The sequence below is a fragment of the Salvelinus sp. IW2-2015 genome, linkage group LG11 (assembly GCF_002910315.2).
Source record: "Salvelinus sp. IW2-2015 linkage group LG11, ASM291031v2, whole genome shotgun sequence".
NCBI lineage: Eukaryota > Metazoa > Chordata > Actinopteri > Salmoniformes > Salmonidae > Salvelinus > Salvelinus sp. IW2-2015.
This window is the reverse complement of record NC_036851.1, coordinates 25,972,559-25,997,058: the sequence shown is the minus strand read 5'-3', so window position 1 is coordinate 25,997,058 and position 24,500 is coordinate 25,972,559. Positions and strand designations below refer to the sequence as shown.

Genomic DNA, 24,500 nt, shown 5'->3' with positions numbered 1-24,500 from the left:
TTAACACCCCTACTCTTACGATAAGTGCCATGGGATCTTTAATGACCTCAGAGAGTCAGGACACCCGTTTAACGTCCCATCCGAAAGACGGCACCCTACACAGAGCAGTGTCCCCAATCACTGCCCTGGGGCATTGGGATCTTTGTTTAGACCAGAGGAAAGAGTGCCTCCTACTGGCCCTCCAACACCACTTCCAGCAGCACCTGGTCTCCCATCCAGGGACTGACCAGGACCAACCCTGCTTAGCTTCAGAAGCAAGCCAGCAGTGGTATGCAGGGTGGTATGCTGCTGGCATACCACATTATAAACATTCACTTTGTACCATTCATCCATATTTGTTAATAATATTTACAATTTTCAGTGAATCCCCTCCAGCTAAGGTTTTTCTGTTCTACGATAAGTGTCTTCTGTGCTCTGATTACATGTGGTTGTGAGCTGGAGCAACATTGTAAATCAAACCTTGGGAACAAAAATGCCTTACAGAGCTGTACTGAAATATCACAAGCTGGAACCGAGAGATAGTGTGGTAAATAGGTTAAGACATATTGTAGGCCAGGGTTCTCCAACTGGTGGCCTGTGGGAGATTTTATTTGGTCCCCCAACTTTTATGAAATTTTTTAGTTGGACATGAAAGACTGAAAACACCAGCAAATCAGCTCCAAGTGATTTACATTTTTGAAATCTGTTCCAAAGTATTCCCATGCATGCACAACTATACATGAGATGCACTAACTGGACAAAAGTATGTGGCCACCCCTTCAAATTAGTGGATTCTGCTATTTCAGCCACACCCATTGCTGATAGGTGTATTAAATTGAGCACACAGCCATTCAATCTCCATAGACAAACATTGACAGTAGAATGGCCCGCACTAAAGAGCTCAGTAACTTTCAACGTCGCACCGTCTTAGGATGTCACCTTTCCAACAAATTTCTGCCCTGGTCAAATGTAAGTGCTGTTATTGAGAAGTGGAAACGTCTAGGAGCAAGTAGTAGGCCACACAAGCTCACAGACTGCGAGCCAGGCCTAATCGCCCAACATCTGTGCCTGACCTCACTAATGCTCGTGGCTGAAAGGAAGCAAGTCCCAGCAGCAATCTTCCAACATCTAGTGGAAAGCCTTCCCAGAAGAGTGGAGGTTTTCATAGCAGCAACGGGGGACCAACTCCATATGAATGCCCATGATTTTGAAATGAGATCTTTAATGACCAGGTGTCCACATACTAGTGTATATGTGATCATATACAAATGTAAACTAGATTTGAAATTATGTTTTAGTAAAATATTATATCTGTTTGGGCTTCTTGTAGTCAAGCTTCATAACTAACTATAACATTAATTGATGGGTTATCTGTAGTGTGAAACTGTCACTACGGTGAGTAAATGTTGCATACAAAGTAAATAATGTAATGTCAATTAAATAGAATAGCTAGCTAAATGGCTACAGTGCTAATTTACCCGTACATTACTGAGAACTTCTTGAACATTCTAATATCTATCAGGCCCACGATTGCGGATACAACAAGATAAAGTCAAAAACACCACCTTTAACGATTTTTGCTACAATCCTGTCCTTTTTCCCTTTGCCAATCTCACTGAATTATATTATTTTAACAATATAGGACAGGAGACGACTGCTGTAATGTTGCTCTCAAAGAGTATCTGCCGAAAACGTCATTGACTACGCACGCGCGTAGTGGTCCCACATTTAATTGAGCAAAACATCAAGTAAAACTCTGTTAGTTTACTAACAACTGTTTTGCATAAACTGTACATGTGGAATATCATGTGCATAGTATGTGCAAATCTGCATAGTTTGGTAAAACCAGACGTTTAACACTGATCACAGATCAGTTTTTATTAAAGGAAATACCGCAGTGCATTCAGGGATAGCAGAAACCAGGGAGGTCAGAGAAACACAGATTGCGAAAGATGTCGGTCCATTGTCTATCGTCTTTGGGTCGCTGTAGCAATGTGGCATTCCGTTCTTCCAGTGGAATGGTGGTAAGGCTATGTCCATTTGAACGATTGCCTAATAAATAAATGCGGGTTGTTGATCGTTTCGAACGACGTGCGCTTGGTTGTCAGCTAGCATACCCATAGACACTAATTGCTTTAGCAAAGATTTGTATAACTAACCCAAGATCGACCAGAGCCTGTTGTTTCCAATGGGAGCAAATTAATCATAGTGGGCAGAACAATCAAGGGGATGTGCAGAGCCAAGCACGAACTAGTGAAATCCTATTGGCGCGTTCAAGCATATTTCATTTAGGGAATGATGTGCCCGTGTGCAATAACTCAATTCGCCCTTGCACTCCTTCTAAACAACGCAATTTTGTGAAACTTTGGCAAAGGTTAGTCTACAAAATGCAGAACACTGTTTGTTACAGATTACAGTTTTGGAAGCAGAAAAGTGTGTAGATCAGCAGAATGTTGGCCAAAATCCATCTCACTCCATTTATCCCATTTAATTTCCTCTCATCACCATATTGGTAGTGAGTGTGAACGCCAACCGGATGCTTTACATTTATACATCCGGTAAAATATCTGGCACATCTGTGTCTCTTTTGACGATAATATCTTCTGATCTTGGATATTTTGTTAAGAGCCCTGACGCTTACTCTAAACATGAACATCCATCGCTTTCCGTATGTTTTTGGAATTATAAGGAATGTATCTTTCATATCGGCGAGGGAAAAAAAAAATCAATTACTGCACACCTTTTTATAGGGTTAGGGTTCCCACAAGGCCATATTTCCATGTTACAGCGCTTGTTTACGGAAAACAGACGGAAGACGGACTACCTGTGCTAATTAACATAAACTCACCCCATTCCGTACAAATGTGCGCAACCGCAACATTCAGACGAGGCTACAAAGAAAACTAATGGGACTGTGTTGACTTCAAAATCGGGGGTGTGAACTAGGTTTCTATTCAAGCGTTGATCGACATGGTAATGCCTCTATAGTATTGGAGAAAAGTTGAAAAAACGGACCCTCCATTACATCGTGACTTGTCATGTCGTAAGTACAGCAAGCATAAAGCAACTATTTCTACCTTACAATCTCTCTCCACAGGTGTAGCACTTCTCTCATCGTTTAAAAACAAGAAATGGACAGTGACGGGCTAAGGGGGGATACCTAGTCATTTTTTTGCATCATCATTGCATGCGATCATCATTCTCAAAGTAGCTGTTTACTTCTAAGATCACTTTAGCACCACCCTAAAAACTCGATTCAAATTCGACACTTTCCTTCAAATAGGTATGTAATGACACATTATATAAACTCTTTATAGTGTTTTATTTACATTTTAGAGGCGATAAGTTGGACAGATTCAGTGAAAAACATCTCTCCTTCTCACTATCACTCATTAGTTTCGCTTCCCCACCCGCCATTTTTAAAAAGACCTGACGGGGCTCATTGCCTGCTTGAATTATGCAGAAACGGGCAGCGTTTTTGTCATGTAATTGATTCTGTTGGAAAGGGGAGAAATTGTGCTTTACAATGGTATTGACATTACAGTTGATCTGGAAGTATTACGTTTTTGGGGTGCTAAAATAAGGGCAATTGTACGGACCAAGGCGATGTACGAGTTTACATTAGCTATTTGTGTCTCCTAACACTTATGTGTAAATGGAAGGTACGCCACAATCGTGTTGTCACTGAAAAATACTACGGTTGCAACTGTTAGTGTACAGTACTTGTATATTTTCAATTTGTAAACTTATTTGTGATATTAAAGTAGAGGGATTTATGTTTTTAGAACTGTAATATTACAGCAAATGAGAATCGATTCACATTTAAATTGAGTATTTGGCTGTTTTGGCTTCTTCTGTGGAATTTATATGGCGGTTGGCAACCAACTTTAAGGTGCATTACCGCCTCCAACTGGACTGGAGTGTGAACCAGAGACGGAACTGAGGGAAGGTCTGAATCCTACCCATTATTCTCTAAGTCTAAGGAAATAAAATGCATAATTAAATACTACATCCCCTGAAGATGAACCCCAGCAGTTAACTTAATATTGGCTCTTCAACCACATTACTCCTTAAATCGAATAACAATCTCTTTCCCTCCCATATTGCTGGCACTGTCTCTTCCTGACAATGATCACACTTCCCAGTCAGATGTTTTCCTACCAATTTCAATGTACTTTTGAGCCTTGTGATTACCCTTTCCTCCCTTCTCACCTCGACCTGAGGACCTCCCTGCATCTTATGCTGGTGTCTTCCCTTTCACTCCCTGTTCCACAAATCTTTCCATTTGTCTTTAACCACTTTTTTTTATCAACTCCTTGGGTTCTGCTTTACTGATTGACAATTCCATCTCAACATTAGGATGTTTAAGAGCCTGCTTGGTGTTCACATCCACCTCGTCTTTCCCCTCTACTCCCACATGAGCTGGTACCTAGAGGAACATCACAAGTAACTCCATCTTTCTCACCCTAGTCAAGCACGACAAAACCTCATATGATACAGTCTGCTCCGAGACACAAATTAATTTAAGCTCATCAGTGCTGCACTGGATTCAGAGAAGATGACTACCCTGTTTATCCTCAAATCCTCCACCCACTCTGCAGCCAAAAGTATGGCCAGCAACTCCATTGTGTAAACATATAAATTATCCATTGCTCTTTTTGTCACTGCCACCGTAAACTCAGGAACACTAAAAGCTTCACCTGTCCTCCCTAGGTACTAATGTTCGTTGTCAGTGCTGTCATTTGAGTATTTAATTAGCTACCTTTCATCAGTGTATCTAGGCACATTACTTAGTAGTTGTTAGCTTATATTACATTACCTAGCTAGTAAAGTAAACAATAGAGTAAAAAATACAAATACTTATTGTCACACACACTGGACAGTTTCAGTGTAATGTGTTAGAATGTTGTTTGATCTTGATTAATCTGCTTGTCAATACTTCATATAGAGGTTTTGTTCACAAGTTTAAAATTAAGTAAATATGGGCTGGATAAGTAGTGTACGGTTATGTGTTTTTGTAATGTGACCTTTAGGGGGACTGGTATGGCAATGCCACAAAATACACTATGCCACCTTTCCAACTAATTTCTGCCCTGTTAGAGCTGCCCTGGTCAACTGTAAGTGCTGTTATTTTGAAGTGGAAACGTCTAGCCTCCAGTCTTCTGGGATGGCTTTCCACTAGATGTTGGAACATTCCTGCGAGGACTTGCTTCCATTCGGCAACAAGAGCATTAGTGAGGTCGGGTACTGATGTTGGGCGATTAGGCCTGGCTCGCAGTCTGTGTTCTAATTCATCGCAAAGGTGTTCGATGGGTTTGAGGTCAGGGCCCTGTGTAGGCCAGTCAAGTTCTTCCACACCGATCTTGACAAACCATTACTGTATGGAACTAAGTGGCCTAGCACGAAACATGAAAAACAGCCCCAGACCATTATTCCTCCTCCACCAAACGTTACAGTTGGCACTATGCATTCAGGCAGGTAGTGTTCTCCTGGCATCCGCCAAACCCAGATGAATCCGTCAGACTGCCAGATGTTGAAGTGGGATTCATCACTCCAGAGAACGTGTTTACACTGCTCCAGAGTCCAATGGTGGTGAGCTTTACACTACGCTTAGCATTGCACATGGTGATCTTAGGCTTGTGTGTGGCTGCTTGGCCATGGAAACTAATTTCATGAAGTTCCAGATGAACAGTTCTTGTGCTGATGTTGCTTCCGGAGGAAGTTTGGAGCTTGGTAGGGAGTGTTGCAACCGAGGACAGGCGTTTTAATTTAAATAGTTTTTATGCGCTTCAGCACTCGCTGGTCTGTTTTGTGAGCTTGTGTGGCCTACAACGTCGCGGCTGAGCCGTTGTTGCTCCTAGAGGTTTCCACTACACAATAACCACACTTACAGTTGACCAGGGCAGCTCTAGCAGGGCAGACATGTTACGAACTGACTTGTTGGAAAGGTGCAATGTTGAAAGTCATTGAGCTCTTCAGTACAGGCCATTCTACTGCCAATGTTTGTCTATGGAGATTGCATGGTTATGTGCTATCAATTTTTATACACCTCTCAGCAACGGGTTTGGTTGAAATGGCCAAATAGACAAATTTGAAGTTTTTCCACATACTTTTGGTCATGTAATGTAGGTCTGAATGGGGTTACAGACCTTGCTCCACCAGGTATATTTCTTCTGATCTAGGATCAGCTTATCCTTCCCCTGTCTAGCTGGGAATTCTCAACTCCACCACCTTCAGTGGTGATGAGGTTTGGCGGAGTAGTGTGCCTCCGACTATATCGAGTCAGTGGTAGTCGATACTTCAAAAAATATCCCTTCTTTAATGTGCACCACATTGTACCTATGTTTGTCCTCTGTAAAGGTGTTTTCTTTTGGTGCTGCAATCTGTCGTTTTTTATACAAATTTAATTCTATGTGACCTCTGCCAAATTGCGCAACGTAATCCACTGTTTTCCAATGGTGTATGAAATTAGTGTCTTCAAACATGCACTACCACTAGATACTTCTATAAATGTCAATTATTTGACACTTACTGTGTACCTGTGCTTGTCCTGATTTGTTATAGAGTTGGAATCTATAGATTTTATTTAAAAAATTCACTCTGTTTCCCCTGCCAAAATGAAAAAAAATTCCCGTGCTATGACAGGGTTGCTCCTTCTCCGTTTATCAAACAACGGCTCACTTGGCAGAGGTCGCAGTTTGCTGCACGCACAAAACAAGTATTAGAGAGCAGGGATCTTGATCTATGACTCGGGAGGGGATTGATTGTTTCTGCTGTAACCAAGAAGCTTGATCTTGCAAGCTAGACACTTAGTGAGCAAGTTAGCAAACCAAATGCATAGCTGGAGCCCTGTGCTTGAGCGAAATTATTTGACCTTAGTGAAACTAGTGGTGATTTTAGCATTTAAATCTTGGTGGGGCAAAAAAAATTAAAAGTGGGATGCATGCCAGCAAAGCCACTACAAAACACAATACATTAATTTCCCTATAACGGTGACAAACGGTGCCCACAAACTGTTAGGGCCTACATAAAGCTGTCCCAACAACAGTCCCAACACCTTACCACTGCTACACCTGGCTAACAGCGGAGCCTTGTCTGGCAGCGAAACAGTTCATTCAGCCTCAATTACTGCCTTTACTGGCTGACTTGCTTAAACAAATGTGGTTTCTAATGACAATTGAGATGTACAAACTATGGCATAAGGGGACGACGAGCGAATAAGAGGCCATCTGTAATTTCGATTAAGACGAGCGAGCTAGGACGGATGTAGTCAATATAACTATTTGTTTAGCACTTTTGAAATGAACAGCGACAGAATTCAGAACATAGGCCGTTCTTAGTGTTCTCCCTGTACATCAAGTTAGAACCGTAGGATAAATTAAAGGGGGCATATAAGCAGACAATGAAAGCTCTCACAATATTCGATTATTACATTTCTCTAAAACAGGTTATACTGTAGGCTACATGTGCACCACCAAGTCAGTACAGTAGGCAAAATTAAGAGGGGTTAATAGACCAAATTATTAGGGTGAGGCACATGGGCTACTAACATCTTACTACACAACATACACTTAATATTATTTCTTATCTACAGTATAAATATTTCCATAGCATATTACATAATTTGTGCTGCAGCATGCAATATATTTTTGGACTCACCTTTGTTGTCCTGTGCTCACTTGAACAGGAAAGGGGCGCGTTGGCCTTTCTTGGGCAAATTTTGTCATGAAAGTCTGGCATTCTCTGGATTTATGGTGCTTTCAAAACAACTGGGAACTCTGGGGGAAAAAAACAAGGTTGAATCATGATGACGTCATTGATCTTCAGATCGTTGCTCTAGAAAGAGGATGGATTTACAATTCCGCGTTGGATGACAGTTCAAAACGTATTTTCCCAGTTGGAGCTCGTTTATTCCTGACTTCCCAGTTGTCTTTAACTCACTGAAGTCAAGTTTTCGCAGTTCCGAGTTAAGTTGTTTTGAGCGCGGCACAAATCATGCTTCATTAACAACATGGCCAATGTTGAATGTTTATAATTTTAAACTTGGAAAAGAGCCCCTTAATCCCAGATTTGGGACCACACAACCACTCCACTGAATAGCAGGCTAGTGATTGCTTTGCAACGCTTGCAGTTAGCCACTGTCACTGATTCCTTCCAAACCACTCATTATTGAATTTGCGATTTCCAACTTGTTGTGTAATGTTTGTGGCCGATGAGCACCGCTATGTTTTAGCTATAATTACATTGTTTGCAAACTGTTATGTGACATGTATTAATGCCAAAATAACATGCAAAACAGGCAAGCCCCCCACTAAAAATGCCCTGAATGATGGGTCACCACTGAGTGACATTTATAGTGATAAGATATTTAGCTGGCAAACAGTAGTGAACTTCAAGTGTAACTTGATCACCTCTTGTGCTGCTCGAGTGGATCGTCATGAAGCAATTAAAAAATATATATATAAACGGTATTGAGAAACAAACCATGGGTATTTCAAAATACCCCAGTATAGGTTATATACCAGGGCTCATCAACTAGATTTAGCCATGGGCTGAAGATCTTTTCTTTAGCATATAATCAGGGGGCCGGAACATAATTACAAATAATTTGTAGACTGCAAAAAGCCCAAACAGATATATTTAACTAAACATAATAATTTCAAACCCTGTTTACATTTGTATATGATCAGAGTATACAAAACATTAAGAACACCTGCTCTTTCCATGACAGACAGACCAGGTGAAAGTTGTGACATCAATAAGGGATAGTCTGTTAGAGCCACTTCAATCAGTGTAGATGAAGGGGAGGAGAGAGGTTAAAGAAGGATTTGTTGAGCATTAAAAGCCCAGCAGGTTGCAGTTCTTGACACAAACTGGTGCGCCTGGCGCCTACTACCATACCCTGTTCAAAGGCATTTAACTTTTTTGTCTTGCCCATTCATCCTCTGAATGGCACATATACACATGTCTCAAGGCTTAAAAATCCTTCTTGAACCTGTTTCCTCCCCTTCATCTACAGTGATTGAAGTGGATTTAACAAGTGACATCAATAAAGGATCATAGCTTTCTCCTGGTCGAGCAGGTGTTCTTAATGTTGTGTATACACTCGACACTGCCAATACACATTCTTCTACCAGGAGCATTGAGTCGTCATTCATGAAGAAGTTGTTCTATCCCACAGCTTGTAATGTGGTTCATGACAGACAGGCTAAGCTGTCCTCATTCTCTCTCCTCTGTTACTTCAGGCGGTTCGGTACGCCCAGACAGCGGCGGCCACAGCACCCCAGCCCAGAGTCAAGAAGTTCCAAGTGTACCGCTGGGACCCAGACACGGTGGGGGACAAGCCCCGCATGCAGACCTTTGAGATTGATCTCAACACGTGAGTACAGCCCGCCTTATCAGTTGAACACTTCCATTTGGTTATTGGAACAGGCACTTTGTAATTTATCACAGTTTCAGATCTTGTTAGTACAGACCTCCCCTTGTGTTTGGTGGTGATGGAGTACTCCTTGTATATAGACTCGTTATTGTTATTTTACTGTGCTATTTCCTTTTATACATTTTTTTTACTCAGTGTGATTGGGGAGGGGCTTGTAAGTAAGCATTTCAAGGTAAAGTATACACCTGTTGTATTCGGCGCATGTGACAAATAAAATTGGATTTGTTCGAGAGGTAATCATGAGCACCCTTCATATGGAATTAAGGAGGATAACCTTGATACTTTGGACAGGTTCCCTTCCTGTTCTTTCTCCATCTGTCCAATCCTGTTGGCTCAGTTCTGGCAATGAGGCATTGTGACAAAAATACCCTGGAGTACGATCATAGTATGGATTTGTATAGTATACTGAACAAAAAATATAAACGCAACATGTTAAGTCTTTGTCCCATGTTTCATAAGCTGAAATAAAAGATCCAAGAAATTGTCCATACGCACAAAAAGCTTATTTCTCAAAATGTTTTTGCACTAATTTGTTTACATCCCTGATAGTGAGCATTTGCCAAGATAATCAGGTGTGGCATATCAAGAAGCTGATTAAACAGCATGATCATTACACAGGTGCACCTTGTGCTGGGGACAATAAAAGGCCACTCTAAAATGTGCAGTTTTGTCACACAACACAATACCACAGATATCTCAAGTTTTGAGTGAGTGTGCAATTGGCATGCCATCTGGAGGGATTTCCACAAGAGCTGTTGCCAGATAATTGAATCTTCATGTCTATACCATAAGCCACCTCCAACATTGTTTTAGAGAATTTGGCAGTATTCCAAACGGCCTCACAACCGCAGACGACGTATAACCACGACCTCCACTTCCGACTTCTTCACCTGTGGGATCGTCTGAGGGGGTGCTTAGCTGTATTTCTGTCTGTAATAAAGGCCTTTTGTGGGGGAAAACAAATTCTGGTTGGCTGGGCCTTGCTCCCAAGTGGGTGGGTCTATTTTTGTTCAGTATATAGGTGTCAATCCTGTTCTCATACATCTTCAGTGTACAGATGTGGTTCTTAACAATAATTGGACTGTCTGCTTCCCTCCTTTCCACAGCTGTGGCCCCATGGTATTGGACGCCCTCATCAAGATAAAGAATGAGATGGACGGCACTCTGACCTTCCGTCGCTCCTGCAGAGAGGGTCAGTGTGTGGAGGGAAGTAGGGTTATTTTGGGGATAGTGATGAATAGAGGAAATGGTTGAGACGATTCTAGTGGTGAATCACTAATGTTCTTTGGGGAGTGAGAGAAGAGCTGGGATTAGTGTTCTTAAATGTTGGTTTACTGTGTTTTTGTTACGTTAGGGATTTAGATGTCGTCAAGGTTGGAAAGTGTGTCCAGGATGGAATTATCTTAGAACAGGTTGTCCAGGGGTGATACCAGATCAGCTAGGTTTATTCTAGTGACTCACTATCCTCCAATGGATATGCCCCAGTCAAGGAAAAATAACACGGATCCGTTCCTTTTGCAACTTCATATAATGTGAGTAAGGCAGTGTTTGTATGCGTTTGCTATGGTGCAGGTATCTGTGGATCCTGTGCAATGAACATCAATGGAGGCAACACACTGGCCTGTCTGAACAAGATTGACACCAACACCAGCAAGGCTACCAAGATCTACCCTCTGCCACACATGTATGTGGTCAAAGATCTGGTCCCTGTGAGTATCATCATTCCATACAAGCTTGTCACACACTGGCTGTATTATTTTAATTGTCAATCCCACATTAAAATTTGAGTGAGTTTGATGGCGTTCTTTTGGTTGCAGGACATGAGTAATTTCTATGCTCAGTACAAGTCGATCGAGCCCTACCTGAAGAAGAAGGATGAGACAAATGAGGGAAAGGAACAGTACCATCAGACTGTGGAGGACAGACAAAAACTGGTACACCCAAATTACTTCTGATTCATTGACAATGAGCAGAATTTAGATGGTTGAACAGAGTGCTGCAACTGTGTCCATTTTGTCAAAATGTCTTCTGTGCTCTCTTTCTTACTGTCCTGTCTCTCCCTGTCAGGACGGGCTGTATGAATGTATCCTGTGTGCGTGCTGCAGCACCAGCTGCCCCAGCTACTGGTGGAATGGAGACAAGTACCTGGGACCTGCTGTCCTTATGCAGGCCTGTGCTTTTGTGTATGAGTTTAGACTCGTCTGACTAGTTTGATTCAGAGTTGTTATATTTTGATCAACGGGACACTGATGAGTGAATGTGCGTATGCACCTTGGACTGTTTGTGAGCTCACATGTCTGTCCTTCTCCAGGCCTACCGTTGGATGATCGACTCGAGAGACGAGTTCACAGAGGAGCGTCTCTCCAAGCTGCAGGATCCTTTCTCTCTCTACCGCTGTCACACCATCATGAACTGCACTAAGACCTGCCCCAAGGTAACCTCGGTCTAATAAACATTACTCCTCCCTTCTAAGGGTAAACTTCACTGCTCACTAGCACTCACTTCTACTTTCTCATTGTTGTCAAATTCATCACCTCCTACTCTTACAGGGCCTGAACCCAGGGAAGGCGATTGCAGAGATTAAGAAGATGATGGCCACTTACAAGGAGAAGAAATCAGCTGTTGCTTGAACTCTGGGGTCATGACCCTTGACACCCCCCCCCTTAAATGAATCTACAATTAAGATGCCCTACCAGTGAGGTCTGCTGGGCTTGCACACCTGTGAACTACACCAACTCCACACTCCAGCACTACATTGGACTCCAAGGGAACGGTTGGGAGGGAGAGATGTGAGACATGACCTGCTAACTTCACTAGAATGATGGTGCTTTCCTTGGTTCATTCCCATTGTTTGGTCTGGTGTGGGTGGGTTTGAGTTCAGAGGGTGATGGATTCACACACAAGAAATATGTATGTGATCCCTTGCTCGTCCATCATAACTATATACAGTTGAAGTCGGAAGTTAACATACACCTTAGTCAAATACATTTAAACTCAGTTTTTCACAATTCCTGACATTTAATCCTAGTAAAAATTCCCTGTCTTAGGTCAGTTAGGATCACCACTTTATTTTAAGAATGTGAAATGTTAGAATAATAGTGATTTATTTCAGCTTTTATGTCTTTCATCACATTCCCAGTGGGTCAGAAGTTTACATACACTCAATTAGTATTTGGTAGCATTGCCTTTAAATTGTTTAATTTGGGTCAAACATTTCAGGTAGCCTTCATCAAGCTTCCCACAATACATTGGCTGAATTTTGGCCCATTCCTCCTGACAGAGCTGGTGTAACGGAGTCAGGTTTGTAGCGCTTGCTCGCACACGCTTTTTCAGTTCTGCCCACAAATTTTCTATAGGATTGAGGTCAGGGCTTTGTGATGGCCCCTACAATACCTTGACTTTGTTGTCCTTAAGCCATTTTACCACAACTTTGGAAGTATGTTGGGGTCATTGTCCATTTGGAAGACCCATTTGCGACCAAGCTTTAACTTCTTGACTGATGTCTTGAGATGTTGCTTAAATATATCCACACAACTTTCCTACCTCATGATGCCATCTATTTTGTGAAGTGCACCAGTCCCTCCTGCAGCAAAGCACCCCCACAACATGATGCTGCCACCCCCGTGCTTCACGTTTGGGATCAAAAAGTACGATCTTTGTTCCCATGTGCAGTTGCAAACCGTAGTCTGTCTTTTTTATGCTGTTTTGGAGCAGTGGCTTCTTCCTTGCTGTGCGGCCTTTGAGGTTATGTCGATATAGGACGTGTTACTGTGGATATAGATACTTTTGTACCCGTTTCCTCCAGCATCTTCACAAGGTCATTTGCTGTTCTGGGATTGATTTGCACTTTTCGAACCAAAGTACGTTCATCTCTAGGAAACAGAACGCGTCTCCTTCCTGAGCGGTATGACGGCTGCGTGGTCCCATGGTGTTTATACTTCCGTACTACTGTTTGTACAGATGAACGTGGTGACTTCAGGCATTTGGAAATTGCTCCCAAGGATGTTCCAGACTTGTGGAGGTCTACAATAAAAAATTCTTGGCTCGTTTCTTTTGATTTTCCCATGATGTCAAGCAAAGAGGCACTGAGTTTGAAGGTAGGCCTTGAAATACATCCACAGGTACACCTCCAATTGACTCAAATGATGTCAATTAGCCAATCAGAAGCTTCTAAAGCCATGACATACTTTTCTGGAATTTTCCAAGCTGTTTAAAGGCACAGTCAATTTAGTGTATGACTGACCCACTGGAATTGTAATTTAAGTGAAATAATCTGTCTGTAAACAATTGTTGGAAAAATTACTTGTCATGCACAAAGTAGATGTCCGAACTGACTTGCTTTAACTATAGTTTGTTAACAAGACATTTGTGGAGTGGTTGAAAAACGAGTTTAAATGACTCCAACCTAAGTGTATATAAACTTCCGACTTCAACTGTGTGTATATATAAATATATATAACGGGAGTCTTTGTTTTAATGTGTAATAAATATAATGCTTTAATGCCTGCCGTTGTATCCCTGGTTATTATGCCTGCTTGTGATCAAACGTGCTGTCTGTCCTATACTATTTTGTTTAAAGTAATTTTTAACATCACATTAATTGTGGAGTGCTGAAGAATCATGTACAGCATTAAAATGTTGATGGGTTTTAAGATCAGCTCAACACAACAATAAAGCCCTGCTTTGCTTATTAAACTTTGCATGATCTGGTTGTCAGTCCTGCAGTTTGTATTTAGCTTTTTAAAGGTGATCTCTGCAAAATTACGTTGCCATGGGCAGCACCAGAGATATTGAGATGAGCGAGATGCAACACTTTGCTGTCACACAGTACTGCACATGTGCACGGGTTCGATTTACGCTGTATACAGCGTGGTAACCAGGGAACCAAAACAGTGGAGCATTCGTGCTTCATCGCTTTTAGTTGTTGCAGAAATTGAACAACTAGGCTTGTGCACTGTGTCATACACGTATGTGGAATTTCAATCCATGTCCTCTAGGTGTCAGCCTTTCACAGACTAATCCTGGAGTAGAGAGACATGCACACTCGTAGTGAAAAGGGAGAACAAAATGGGCCACTAGAATCAATCATGTCTACTGCTTTCAAACCTATTTATCCATCCTGAAGGTTAGGGGGTTTATGTGCAGTCAGTCAGTGCCATGGTCTCCTGACTGTGATTGGCGGGAGTGGGCGATGGGACAGACAGAGGCGGGGAGAGGGGGCTTGAAGGCGGGGCGTTACAATGTGGCGCTCGGTCAGACAGTGCTGAAGACGGACGCATGAGACTTGCGGATCGCCGGAGAAAAGAGAAATAACGAGAGGTAAGAGCTACACGTTGATACAAGTTGTTAAAATGAATATGTCCAAATATTAAATAATTGCAAAAACATAGCATAAATGTATTTGTAATCATGTGTGCTTATTTTTTAATTAATTTTAATATTTGACTTCAAAGGTCAAGGGAGTAGTAGGTAGGCTACAGAGTTGTGGAGTTTTTAACCATTTGTCATTGTGGTGTGCGATATGAATCACTTATCAATTATTTGAAATATGCATATACAGTATGTATCCATCATCAGTACTGGAAGTTATAGCCTACCTCTACAACTTTTATCAAATCACGCAAACTCTCCAAGTTCAACAATAGTATGGTCAATTCAAGCAGTGGTGACCTGTCAACTCTATAAACTGGTATTTTCCTTGCAATTCACGACATGGTTGGGTCTAATGGAATGTAGTTATTTGACAAGTATTTTAATAATTTAATTTATTCAGAATAGTACTTTATTTGAAGATTGTTCTAAACTGACTTGAGGTTGTTTATTGGTCGTCTGTTTATACTGGATGGTGCTATCTGCACTCCAGGGGTGGGGTTATTGCTGGGGGCCATGACAATACAATGGAGAGGGGCTGGCCAACATAAATAAAACAGAGGAAAAGGAGAAAATGAATGAGGGCTATTAAAGAGTATTAGAGGGAGAGGGGAGGGGATTAGAGCCAGGGGGAAAGATGGAGGGAAATTATATGCACTTTTCTTTTTACATAGCGCTTCAAAACAAACAAACTGTGTTTAGTAGGTATGAGAGGAAGGATAAGGAGAGACAGGGCTCTCCCCTTTCATGGTGGCATTGTTCCCAAGTCCTTATGCTTTGGGGGAGGGGGTCAGGGAGGGCTGGGGGGGGGGGGGGAGAAATGAAATGGGGTTGAGGAGGGGGGTGTAATAGCTCCCAGATGTGTGCTGTGAAAACATATGGTTTCCAATAGCCACTGTGATGCACAAGAGGAATGTCTGAACACACACACACACACGTTGGTGACATATACCTTCATACATACATATACACTCACACATTACAGCCAATCATATGCACATGTATGCCACACACCTCATAATATGAAACAGTATATGTGATGACACTCACACATACACACACTGATGATCACACGATAAGTGCACAAAACCCACATAAGCTGGACTGTCTGATTGTGTGCAGTACAGTTAAGCAGAAGCAGAGGAGTATTTGCTCATTCTACAAGAAAAGTGCTCTCTGCTTGAGAGAGAGAGAGAGAGAGAGAGGTGGGGGGGAGTAGTTAAGGGAAATGACAGAGGGTGACAGAGGGAAAATGAGAGACGTGGAGAGAGGGATATGGAAGATGGGGGAGGGTGGGGTGGAGGGGCTCAGTGGTTATTTTCCTGGAATTTAGCCACTGGTCTGTCTGCTTTAGAGCATTTCGCAGTGGAACAGAGAAAAGGAGAAAAACAGAGGGATTGTTAAGAAAGACAGACGTGCCACATTCTTTCTGTCCAAGTTTTCCTTTTCCCCCCTGACTTTATGGGGCCAGGGGAGGGCAGAATGAAGGAGAGAGTGGAGGAGGTGGAGGAGAGGTGAGTCCAGGGAAAGGGAAGAGGCGAGGCTAGAATGCAAGACAGGAGAGATGGAAGGGAAAAGACAAGAGGCCCATGGGTAAAGATTCTGAAAAGTGACATAGAAATACATCTATGACACGTAAACACTATGTGACAGATCTCTCTATATCACTTGGAATCAGTAACTCATTTGACAATGTATAAGGTCTTCTGACTCTTCCTCAGTGTCAGTCTACCTCCACACAGAAAGCGACCATGAGACTCTTCCTAATGCTCTCCATGCCAGGTGAGTCTAGCACACTGCACACTACATAATATACACAACATACACAACTCTACTGTAGTGTACACACAACAATAGACCAACCTAATACTCATTCTATACAATACTGTTTTTCACATTGTGCTTAGCACCACCACAAAACACTTGTCCAGCACCTTTGCCTAAACATTTAGCTAACTTTGCCTCAACAGTCCTTCTGCTAGCCCAGCCCCCACTCTACCAAGAACCCTTTCCTTTCCTGGGTGAGTTCATCCATGTCATTATTACACTATCTGTCCATATGTACAAACACACCGTGACTCAGTACTGTCTCACCACATTTGGTCATTTTTGCCCCCACATCTTCTGTCTACCTGCCCTGAGGGTATACCATGTCAAATGTTCAATTTGACCAGGTAGATTGAAACATTTCATGTCCTGTGTGTGGTATGGAGGGCAGTAGGAAGACTCTCATGTTTGCTCTCTATTTTAAATTACATTTTAAAATGTAACCTTTATTTAATTAGGCAAGTCAGTTAAGAACAAATTCTTATTTACAATGATGGCCTACACCGGCCCAACCCGGACGACGCTGGGCCATGGGTTCTGTGTGGAGGTAGACTGACAGTGAGGAGGAGAGAGAAAACCTTATACATTTCCAATTGGCTCATTCATCCCCCTCCTCTCCTCTGTAACTATTACCCAGGTTGTTGCTGTAAATGAGAATGTGTTCTCAGTCAACTTACCTGGTAAAATGAGGATAAAATAAGTCAAATACAAATACAGTGGGGCAAAAAAGTATTTAGTCAGCCACCAATTGTGCAAGTTCTCCCACTTAAACATATGAGAGAGGCCTGTAATTTTCATCATAGGTACATTTCAACTATGACAGACAAAATGAGGGGAAAAAATCCAGAGAATCACATTGTAGGATTTTTAATGAATTTATTTGCAAATTATGGTGGAAAATAAGTATTTGGTCACCTACAAACAAGCAAGATTTCTGGCTCTCACAGACTGTAACTTCTTTCTTTATAAGAGGCTCTCTGTCTCCACTCGTACTTTTCTATTATGGCACCTGTTTGAACTTTTATATCAGTATAAAGACATGTCCACAACCTCAACAGTTCACACTCAAACCTCACTTATGGCCAAGACCAAGAGCTGTCAAGGACCCAGAAACATAGATTGGACCTCACCAGCTGGAAGACTGGAATCTGCCAATGGTAAGAGTCTTGTTTGAGAGAATCAACTTGTGGCAGCAATATTAGGAATGGAGCATGACAGACACTGATAATCTCCCTCGATGTGGGGCTCCACGCAAGATCTCACCCCGTGGGTCAAAATGATCACAAAGAACGGTGAGCAAAAACCCAGAACCACACGGGTCCATAGTGAATGACCTGCAGAGAGCTGGGACAAAGTAACAAAAGCCTACCATCAGTAACACACTACGCCGCCAGGAACTCAAAACCTGCAGTGCCCAGACGTGTCCCTTGCTCTAAGCCATACATGTCCAGGCCCGTTGAAGTTTGCTAAGAGAGCAATTGGATGATCCAGAAGAAGATGTGAATGTCATATGGTCAGATGCAACCAAAAATATAACTTTTTGGTAAAAACTTCAACATCTCGTGTTTGATGACAAAGAATGCTGAGTTGCATCCTAAGAACACCATACACTACTCTTGAAGCGACGGGAGATGAAACATCATGCTTTTGGGTCTGTTTTTCTGCACAAGGACAGGCACGACTGATCCGTGTAAAGGAAAGAATAATTGGGGCCATGTATCGTGAGATTTTGAGTGAAAACCTCCTTCCATTTAGCAAGGGCATTGAAGATGCAATACGTGGTAGCGTCTTTTCAGCATGACAATGATCCAAACACACCGCCCGGGCAACGAAGGAGTGGCTTCGTACGAAGCATTTCAAGGTCTGGAGTGGCCTCAGCTGTCTCCAGATCTCAAACCATAGAAAATCTTTGGAGGGAGTTGAAAAGTGTGTTGCCCCGCAACAGCCCCAAAACATCCATGCTCTAGCAGGATCTGCATGGGAGGAATGGCCAAATACCAGCAAACAGTGTGTGAAAACTTGTGAAGACTTACAGAAAACGTTTGACCTCTGTCATCGCCAACAAAGGTAATAACAAAGTATATTGAGATAAACTTTTGTTATTGGACCATACTTATTTTTCACCCATAATTTGCAAATAAATCATAAAAGATCCTACAATGTGATTTCTTGGATTTTTTTTCTCATTTTGTCTGTCATAGTTGAAGTGTACCTATGATGAAAATTACAGGCCTCTCTCATCTTCTTAAGTGGGAGAACTTGCACAATTGGTGGCTGACTAAATACTTTTTTGCCCCACTGTAAATACACTATATATACAAAAGTATTTGGAAACCCATTCAAATTAGTGGGTTCAGCAACACCTGTTGCTAACAGATGTATACATTTGAGCATACAGCCATGCAATCTCCATAGACAAACATTGGCAGTAGAATGGCCTTACTGAAGAGCTCAGTGACTTTCAACGTTGCAGCGTCATCGGATGCCACCTTTCCAACAAGTCAGTTTGTAAAATTTCTGCCTCGCTAGAGCTGCCCTGGTGAACTGTAAGTGCTGTTTTTGTGTAGTGGAAACGTCTAGGCTCAGTCGCAAAGTGGTAGGCCACACAAGCTCACAGAACGGGGCCGACGACCGATGAAGTGTGTAGCTCGTGAAAATGGTCTGTCCTTGGTTGCAACACTCACTACCGAGTTCCAAACTGCCTCTGGAAGCAACGTCAGCACAAGAACAGTTCATCAGGAGCTTCATGTAATGGGTTTTCATGGCCAAGCAGCCGCACACAAGCCTAAGATCACTATGCGCAATGCTAAGCATCGGCTGGAGCGGTGTAAAGCTCGCCGCCATTGGACTCTGGAGCAGTGGAAACGCGTTCTCTGGAGTGATGAATCATGCTTCACCATCTGGCAGTCCGACGGATAAATCTGGGTTTTGTGGATGCCAGTAGAACGCTACCTGCACCAATGCATAGTGCCAACTGTAAAGTTTGGTGGAGAATGAATAATGGTTCAGGCTAGGCCCCTTAGTTCCATTGAAGGGAAATCTTAACGCTACAGCATACATTGACATTGTAGACGATTCTGTGCGTCCAACTTTGTGGCAACAGTTTGGGGAAGGCTCTTTCATGTTTCAGCATGTCAATGCCCCCGTGCACAAAGCGAGGTCCATACAGAAATGGTTTGTCGAAACCGGTATGGAAGAACTTGACTGGCCTGCACAGAGCTCTGACCTCAACCCCATCGAAAGCCTTTGGGATGAATTGGAACGCCGACTGCGAGCCAGCATCAGTGCCCGACCTCGCTAATGCTCTTGTAGCTGAATGGAGGCAAGTCCCCGCAGCAATGTTCCAACATCTAGTGGAAAGCCTTCCCAGAAGAGTGGAGGCTGTCAAAGGGGGGACCAACTCTATATTAATGCCCATGATTTTGGAATGAGATGTTCGACAAGCAGGCCATGTAGTGTAAATGTAGTGTAAATAATGGTCATGTAGTGTAAATAATGTCACTAGTCTTTTGTAAATACCGCTTACTATTTCATCATTTGCTAACATCTTGAATATGAAGTAATGCATAAAGACAATCTCCTATACATTTCCTCTCAATTTTGAAAGCAGGTGGTCAATGTTATACGCTCACAACACTTGCAACGTTTTATGTGAAATCCCCACTGTGCTTGAGTAGATCTCTGTTAGTCATCTGTCATGAAGGTTTGCTTGTCTGTCTGTCTGTCTGTCTGTCTGTCTGTCTGTCTGTCTGTCTGTCTGTCTGTCTGTCTGTCTGTCTGTCTGTCTGTCTGTCTGTCTAAGTTTTTCACAATATGTTACCAGTCAATGTAACAAAAGCATATCTCATACTGTACTGTTGTTCATTTTGCTTCACAGAGGACTATGGCCCTGATTATTTTCCTGGTAAGATACTTGTGTGAGCTTGTTACCTATATTACTCTGGTAGTATCATCAGTTTTGATAAAAACGTAGTTTTGATAAACTGATATAGAAAGCTTCTCTGCCCTTTGATGATGTAGTGAAAACTCTCTTTCTCTCCCTGTCAGAGAATCCTGACACGGATGTCCAGCAGCAGGTCTTGTTACATGGTCCTCGACCATTCCCTGAGCCAGAACGCCCTGGTCCATCTGGTACGTACGCCCACCTCTCATTATCTACTCTTCAACATGTATTATCTACAGTTCAACATCTACACCCACTGTCATGTTCTTTTGTCACATTAACAGAAGTATTCCATTTCAATGGGAGTTGAGTTTCTGTTTTGTTTTCCAGAGCCAGAGACAGAGCCTACAGAACCTGGCCCCCTAGGTAAGAAACATAAGGAAAGAGAGAGGGGAAGGGAGGGCCCGTGTGTAAAGTGATTGATGAATGATTGGCTTTGTGTTGAAGTATTATTGCGATATCTATAGGGTTGTATGTATTTTCTTGCATGGCTCACTTGTTTTGTGTTGTGTAGATTGCCGAGAGGAGCAGTACCCCTGCACCAGACTCTACTCTATTCACAAGCCATGCAAACAGTGTCTGAATAGCCTCTGTTTCTACAGGTATGCTACTGCACCTTAGTTTTTACCATGAGGGTATTGACAGTGGATTTATATAGTGTTCAATATCACACTGTAACCCCGTTCCTCTCTCCTCAGCTTGCGACGGGTGTATGTGATCAACAAGGAGGTGTGTGTCAGAACCGTGTGTGCGCATGAAGAGCTGCTAAGAGGTGAGGTCAGCCTACACTTGTGCCTCATTGTCTGGTTCATGGTGCACAACCCACTGTCCCTAATAAACAAAAGCACACACACATACACCCACACGCAGACGGACACACTCAGACGTGGGCGCGGACAGTACAGGAGCAAACTTGTAACCCTTCTCTCTCTCTCTCTATAGCTGACATGTGCCGTGACCAGTTCTCTCGTTGTGGTGTAGCGGCGGTGAGTGGCCAGTGTGGGTCACTGGGGAGCAGCTGTGGGAAGAGCTGTGGAGGCTGTTGAGAACATGGACACATCAGAGAGAACCCCAGCCCAAATACTGCCACATCTCTAGGGTCCACATCCCACCCCCTACACCCTTCTCTTCCTCTGTCCCATCTCTTTTCCTGTTTAATCTTCAACTGTATTCCACATAATCTTTGGTTCCAAAAAACTCCTATTTGTTTATTTTCTTTACTTCTCTAGTGACTTTCCCTGTCATTCCCTTTTTTCATCTCTCTTTCAGAATTATACAGAATGCAAAGTGGGATCAGTAGAACGTGTGTATGTCTAAACATATTATTTCATATTCAACAGAACATTGATGACTGTATAACGTAACATAACTGGTGCTATAAAATCACTAACATACTGGTGCTAAGGAATTGAAATCAGCACTCAAGAGATGCACATAAAACAATCTTGATCTTGTTTTTTTGCCTTACTGTATCCTATATTCTACATCATTGTGTGGTGTTTGTTGTTGTTTACTGTACCTTTGTTGAAATCAGTCATAGTAGTGAGGGAACAGCAAGAGTGGCAGCCACTGTGCACTGACCTCAACAACAGAGGCATTATCAGCACTCAATCATCATCCCACTGCCTCTGCACTTCCTGGGTGGCGAACATCCACAATCAGACTTGAAGAGACGGATTCTGACCTGACGCCTGATCTCTCCTGAAAGTGTTTTTGTGTAACACGGTCGGCCATGTGACTAGAGCTACGGTGGCTGGTGACCTTGCAGTGAGTGCATAGTTTCACATATCAGTGGCAAGAAGTGGCGGCTCATAAATTGTTACTGTACTACTGCTTTGTAAAACCCTTTCACTATAATGGAGAAGAAAATAAATGTTTTTTTTACTACAACTTCAGCTTGGAGTGATTTTATTGTGATGAGTTTGTTTGTTGGCACTTTATACGGATCAATCTGCCCTGTTGAGCTGGTTGTCATGGACTCAAACAAACAGGCATTGTCGTCAAAGATCCTTTATCAACATTAATTTCTTCCAGATACACAACTGTTCCCTCATTTTCAAATACACATGATTGATGCATGTGCATTCAACCCTATACATAATCCTAATAGTTATCAATAATGCACTTCGATATGTGCTATTTCTAGTTTGTTACAAGTATACTGAACAAAAATAAAACACAACATGTAAAGTGTTGGTCCCATGAGCTGAAATAAAAGATCCCAGAAATGTTCCATACACACAAAAAGCTTATTTCTCTCAAATTGGGCACACATTTGTTTACATCCCTGTTACTGAGCATTTCCCCTTTGCCAAGATAATCCATCCACCTGACAGTTGTGGCATATCAAGGATCTGATTAAACAGCATGATCATTACACAGGTGCACCTTGTGCTGGGGACAATAAAAGGCCACTAAAATGTAGAGTTTATCACACAACACAATGCCACAGATGTCTCAAGTTCTGAGGGAGTGTGCAATTGGCATGCTGACTGAAAAAAACAGAGCTGTTGCCAAATAATTCAATGTTAATTTCTATACCATAATCTGCCTCCAACATTGTTTTAGAGAATTTGGCAGTACATCCAACTGGCCTCACAACTGCAGACCACGTGCAACCCAGGACCTCCACATCTAGCTTCTTCACCTTTGTCTGAGGAGGGGGATGGGGGGTGCTGAGGATTATTTCTGTCTGTAATAAAGCTTTTTTTGTGGGGAAAACTCATTCTGATTGGCTGGGCTTGGCCTGTGCACCTGCCCAGTCATGTGAAATCCATAGATTAAGACCCAATGAATTTAGTACAATTGACTGATTTCCTTCTATGAACTGTTACCCAATAAAATCTTTGAAATTGTTGCATGAATATTTTTGTTCAGTACACACACATCTAAAATCACAAACAGTACACACATATAGTGCATAAATACTTCATCTCATGTGGTCCCATCATGTGCTCTACATATAATAGTGTCCATCTATTGGTCCAGGCAAACTAGTTGGGTCAATCTCAACCAAATAGTAGCAAGATGGACGGCACAGTAGTTTCTTCATAGGACTGATCAATTTGTTGCCTAGTGCTCAAACAGTGACTCAGACTGTTCTCCCTTTGTATGCTGGTGTGTGTGTGGAAGGGAACCCTGGTCAACTGTATATACTGGCAGAGATTAAGATCTCATTCCTGTTGTACTGGATGACACTTCTATCCCCTGAGTAGGAGGAGAGGCGTGTGTCAACACAGAGGAGCGGATGATGTTATGCTGGTTCCGGAGCTGTAAGTGGGCTGTAGTACCCATGGAGGGACACAGGGAGCGCTGCTCAGTGCTCAGTTCCCCCCAGATATGAGGGTGGGTAGAGAGGGCTGTCTACGACTCATCTCCTGCTGTAGCTGCTCCTTCAGAGTGGACACCTGTGGGACGGACAGAGAGGGTCAGGGACGGACACACAGACACAGCCCTTTAACCTCTGACCTTGACATACCTGCTCCTCCAGGCCTTTGACCCGGTGGCGGTGGGCTCTGTCCCGGGCAGCCAGAATCCTTTCTGACTCCCTCTGGGCGACCCTCAGCTTCTCCGCCTCACACAGCACCTCGTCACGCTGGAGGACAGAGCTCTCACTCTCACTGTGGGACTGCTCCATCTCAGCCAGCTGGGCCTGGATACAGAGAGAGACATAGACACAGATAGAGAGGAGTGTTAATCACTGAGCCACAGAAACACCAAGTCAGTGTCACGCCCTGACCTTAGAGATCTTTTTTATGTCTCTATTTTGGTTTGGTCAGGGCGTGGGTTGGGGTGGGCATTCTATGTTTTGTGTTCTATGTTTTCTATTTCTGTGTGTTTGGCCGGGTGTGGATCTCAATCAGAGGTAGGTGTCTATCGTTGACTAGTAGCTGTCTATCGGACCAGTAAAGGCCCAGTGTTACAGACGTCTATATAGGTCCA

At 42.7% G+C, this 24,500-nt stretch overlaps 3 protein-coding genes across 6 annotated transcripts in view; 2 read left to right on the top strand and 1 right to left on the bottom strand.

The window, feature by feature from the left end:
- The first annotated feature begins 1,874 nt into the window (after window positions 1–1,874).
- LOC111970045 (succinate dehydrogenase [ubiquinone] iron-sulfur subunit, mitochondrial) lies at window positions 1,875–13,923 on the top strand. The gene is made up of 8 exons (XM_070445607.1): window positions 1,875–2,003; window positions 9,225–9,358; window positions 10,525–10,610; window positions 10,991–11,127; window positions 11,236–11,352; window positions 11,486–11,589; window positions 11,732–11,852; window positions 11,968–13,923. Exons 1-8 carry the CDS (start codon window positions 1,932–1,934, stop codon window positions 12,046–12,048), a joined length of 852 nt encoding a protein of 283 aa, XP_070301708.1. The 5' UTR covers window positions 1,875–1,931; the 3' UTR covers window positions 12,049–13,923.
- A 704-nt stretch (window positions 13,924–14,627) lies between these two features.
- LOC111970044 (microfibrillar-associated protein 2) lies at window positions 14,628–22,448 on the top strand. Of its 3 annotated transcripts, none has more exons than XM_023996534.2 (9): window positions 14,628–14,737; window positions 16,510–16,570; window positions 16,759–16,809; window positions 20,493–20,519; window positions 20,663–20,746; window positions 20,889–20,924; window positions 21,073–21,160; window positions 21,257–21,335; window positions 21,501–22,448. In XM_023996534.2, the coding sequence occupies exons 2-9, from the start codon at window positions 16,540–16,542 to the stop codon at window positions 21,537–21,539; spliced, it is 435 nt and encodes a 144-aa protein (XP_023852302.1). In that variant the 5' UTR covers window positions 14,628–14,737; window positions 16,510–16,539; the 3' UTR covers window positions 21,540–22,448. The 3 variants fall into 3 exon arrangements, with proteins under 3 accessions (XP_023852302.1, XP_023852300.1, XP_023852301.1); XM_023996532.2 differs by having other exon boundaries at window positions 14,629–14,737; window positions 21,257–21,330; XM_023996533.2 differs by having other exon boundaries at window positions 14,658–14,737; window positions 16,490–16,570; window positions 21,257–21,330.
- Window position 22,449: 1 nt separating this feature from the next.
- The window catches only part of LOC111970043 (rootletin-like), a 30,936-nt gene continuing 28,885 nt past the window's right edge, over window positions 22,450–24,500 (bottom strand). For both annotated transcript variants that reach the window (XM_070445605.1, XM_070445606.1), the window contains 2 exons: window positions 24,037–24,210; window positions 22,450–23,965 (listed from right to left, as the gene is read on the bottom strand). In XM_070445605.1, coding sequence (XP_070301706.1) covers window positions 23,882–23,965; window positions 24,037–24,210 — 258 coding nt within the window. In that variant the 3' untranslated portion in view covers window positions 22,450–23,881. The remainder of the gene's footprint in view (window positions 23,966–24,036; window positions 24,211–24,500) is intronic.

Bases quoted from the DNA above. Each gene is read 5' to 3' on its own strand.
- LOC111970045 (XM_070445607.1), top strand. From the start codon at position 1,932: ATGTCGGTCCATTGTCTATCGTCTTTGGGTCGCTGTAGCAATGTGGCA. The intron at 9,359-10,524 runs GTGAGTACAGCC...TCCTTTCCACAG, and splicing joins TTTGAGATTGATCTCAACAC to CTGTGGCCCCATGGTATTGG. The intron at 11,128-11,235 runs GTGAGTATCATC...TTTTGGTTGCAG, and splicing joins TGGTCAAAGATCTGGTCCCT to GACATGAGTAATTTCTATGC.
- LOC111970044 (XM_023996532.2), top strand. From the start codon at position 16,540: ATGAGACTCTTCCTAATGCTCTCCATGCCAG. The intron at 20,520-20,662 runs GTAAGATACTTG...TCTCCCTGTCAG, and splicing joins TGGCCCTGATTATTTTCCTG to AGAATCCTGACACGGATGTC. The intron at 21,161-21,256 runs GTATGCTACTGC...CTCTCTCCTCAG, and splicing joins AATAGCCTCTGTTTCTACAG to CTTGCGACGGGTGTATGTGA.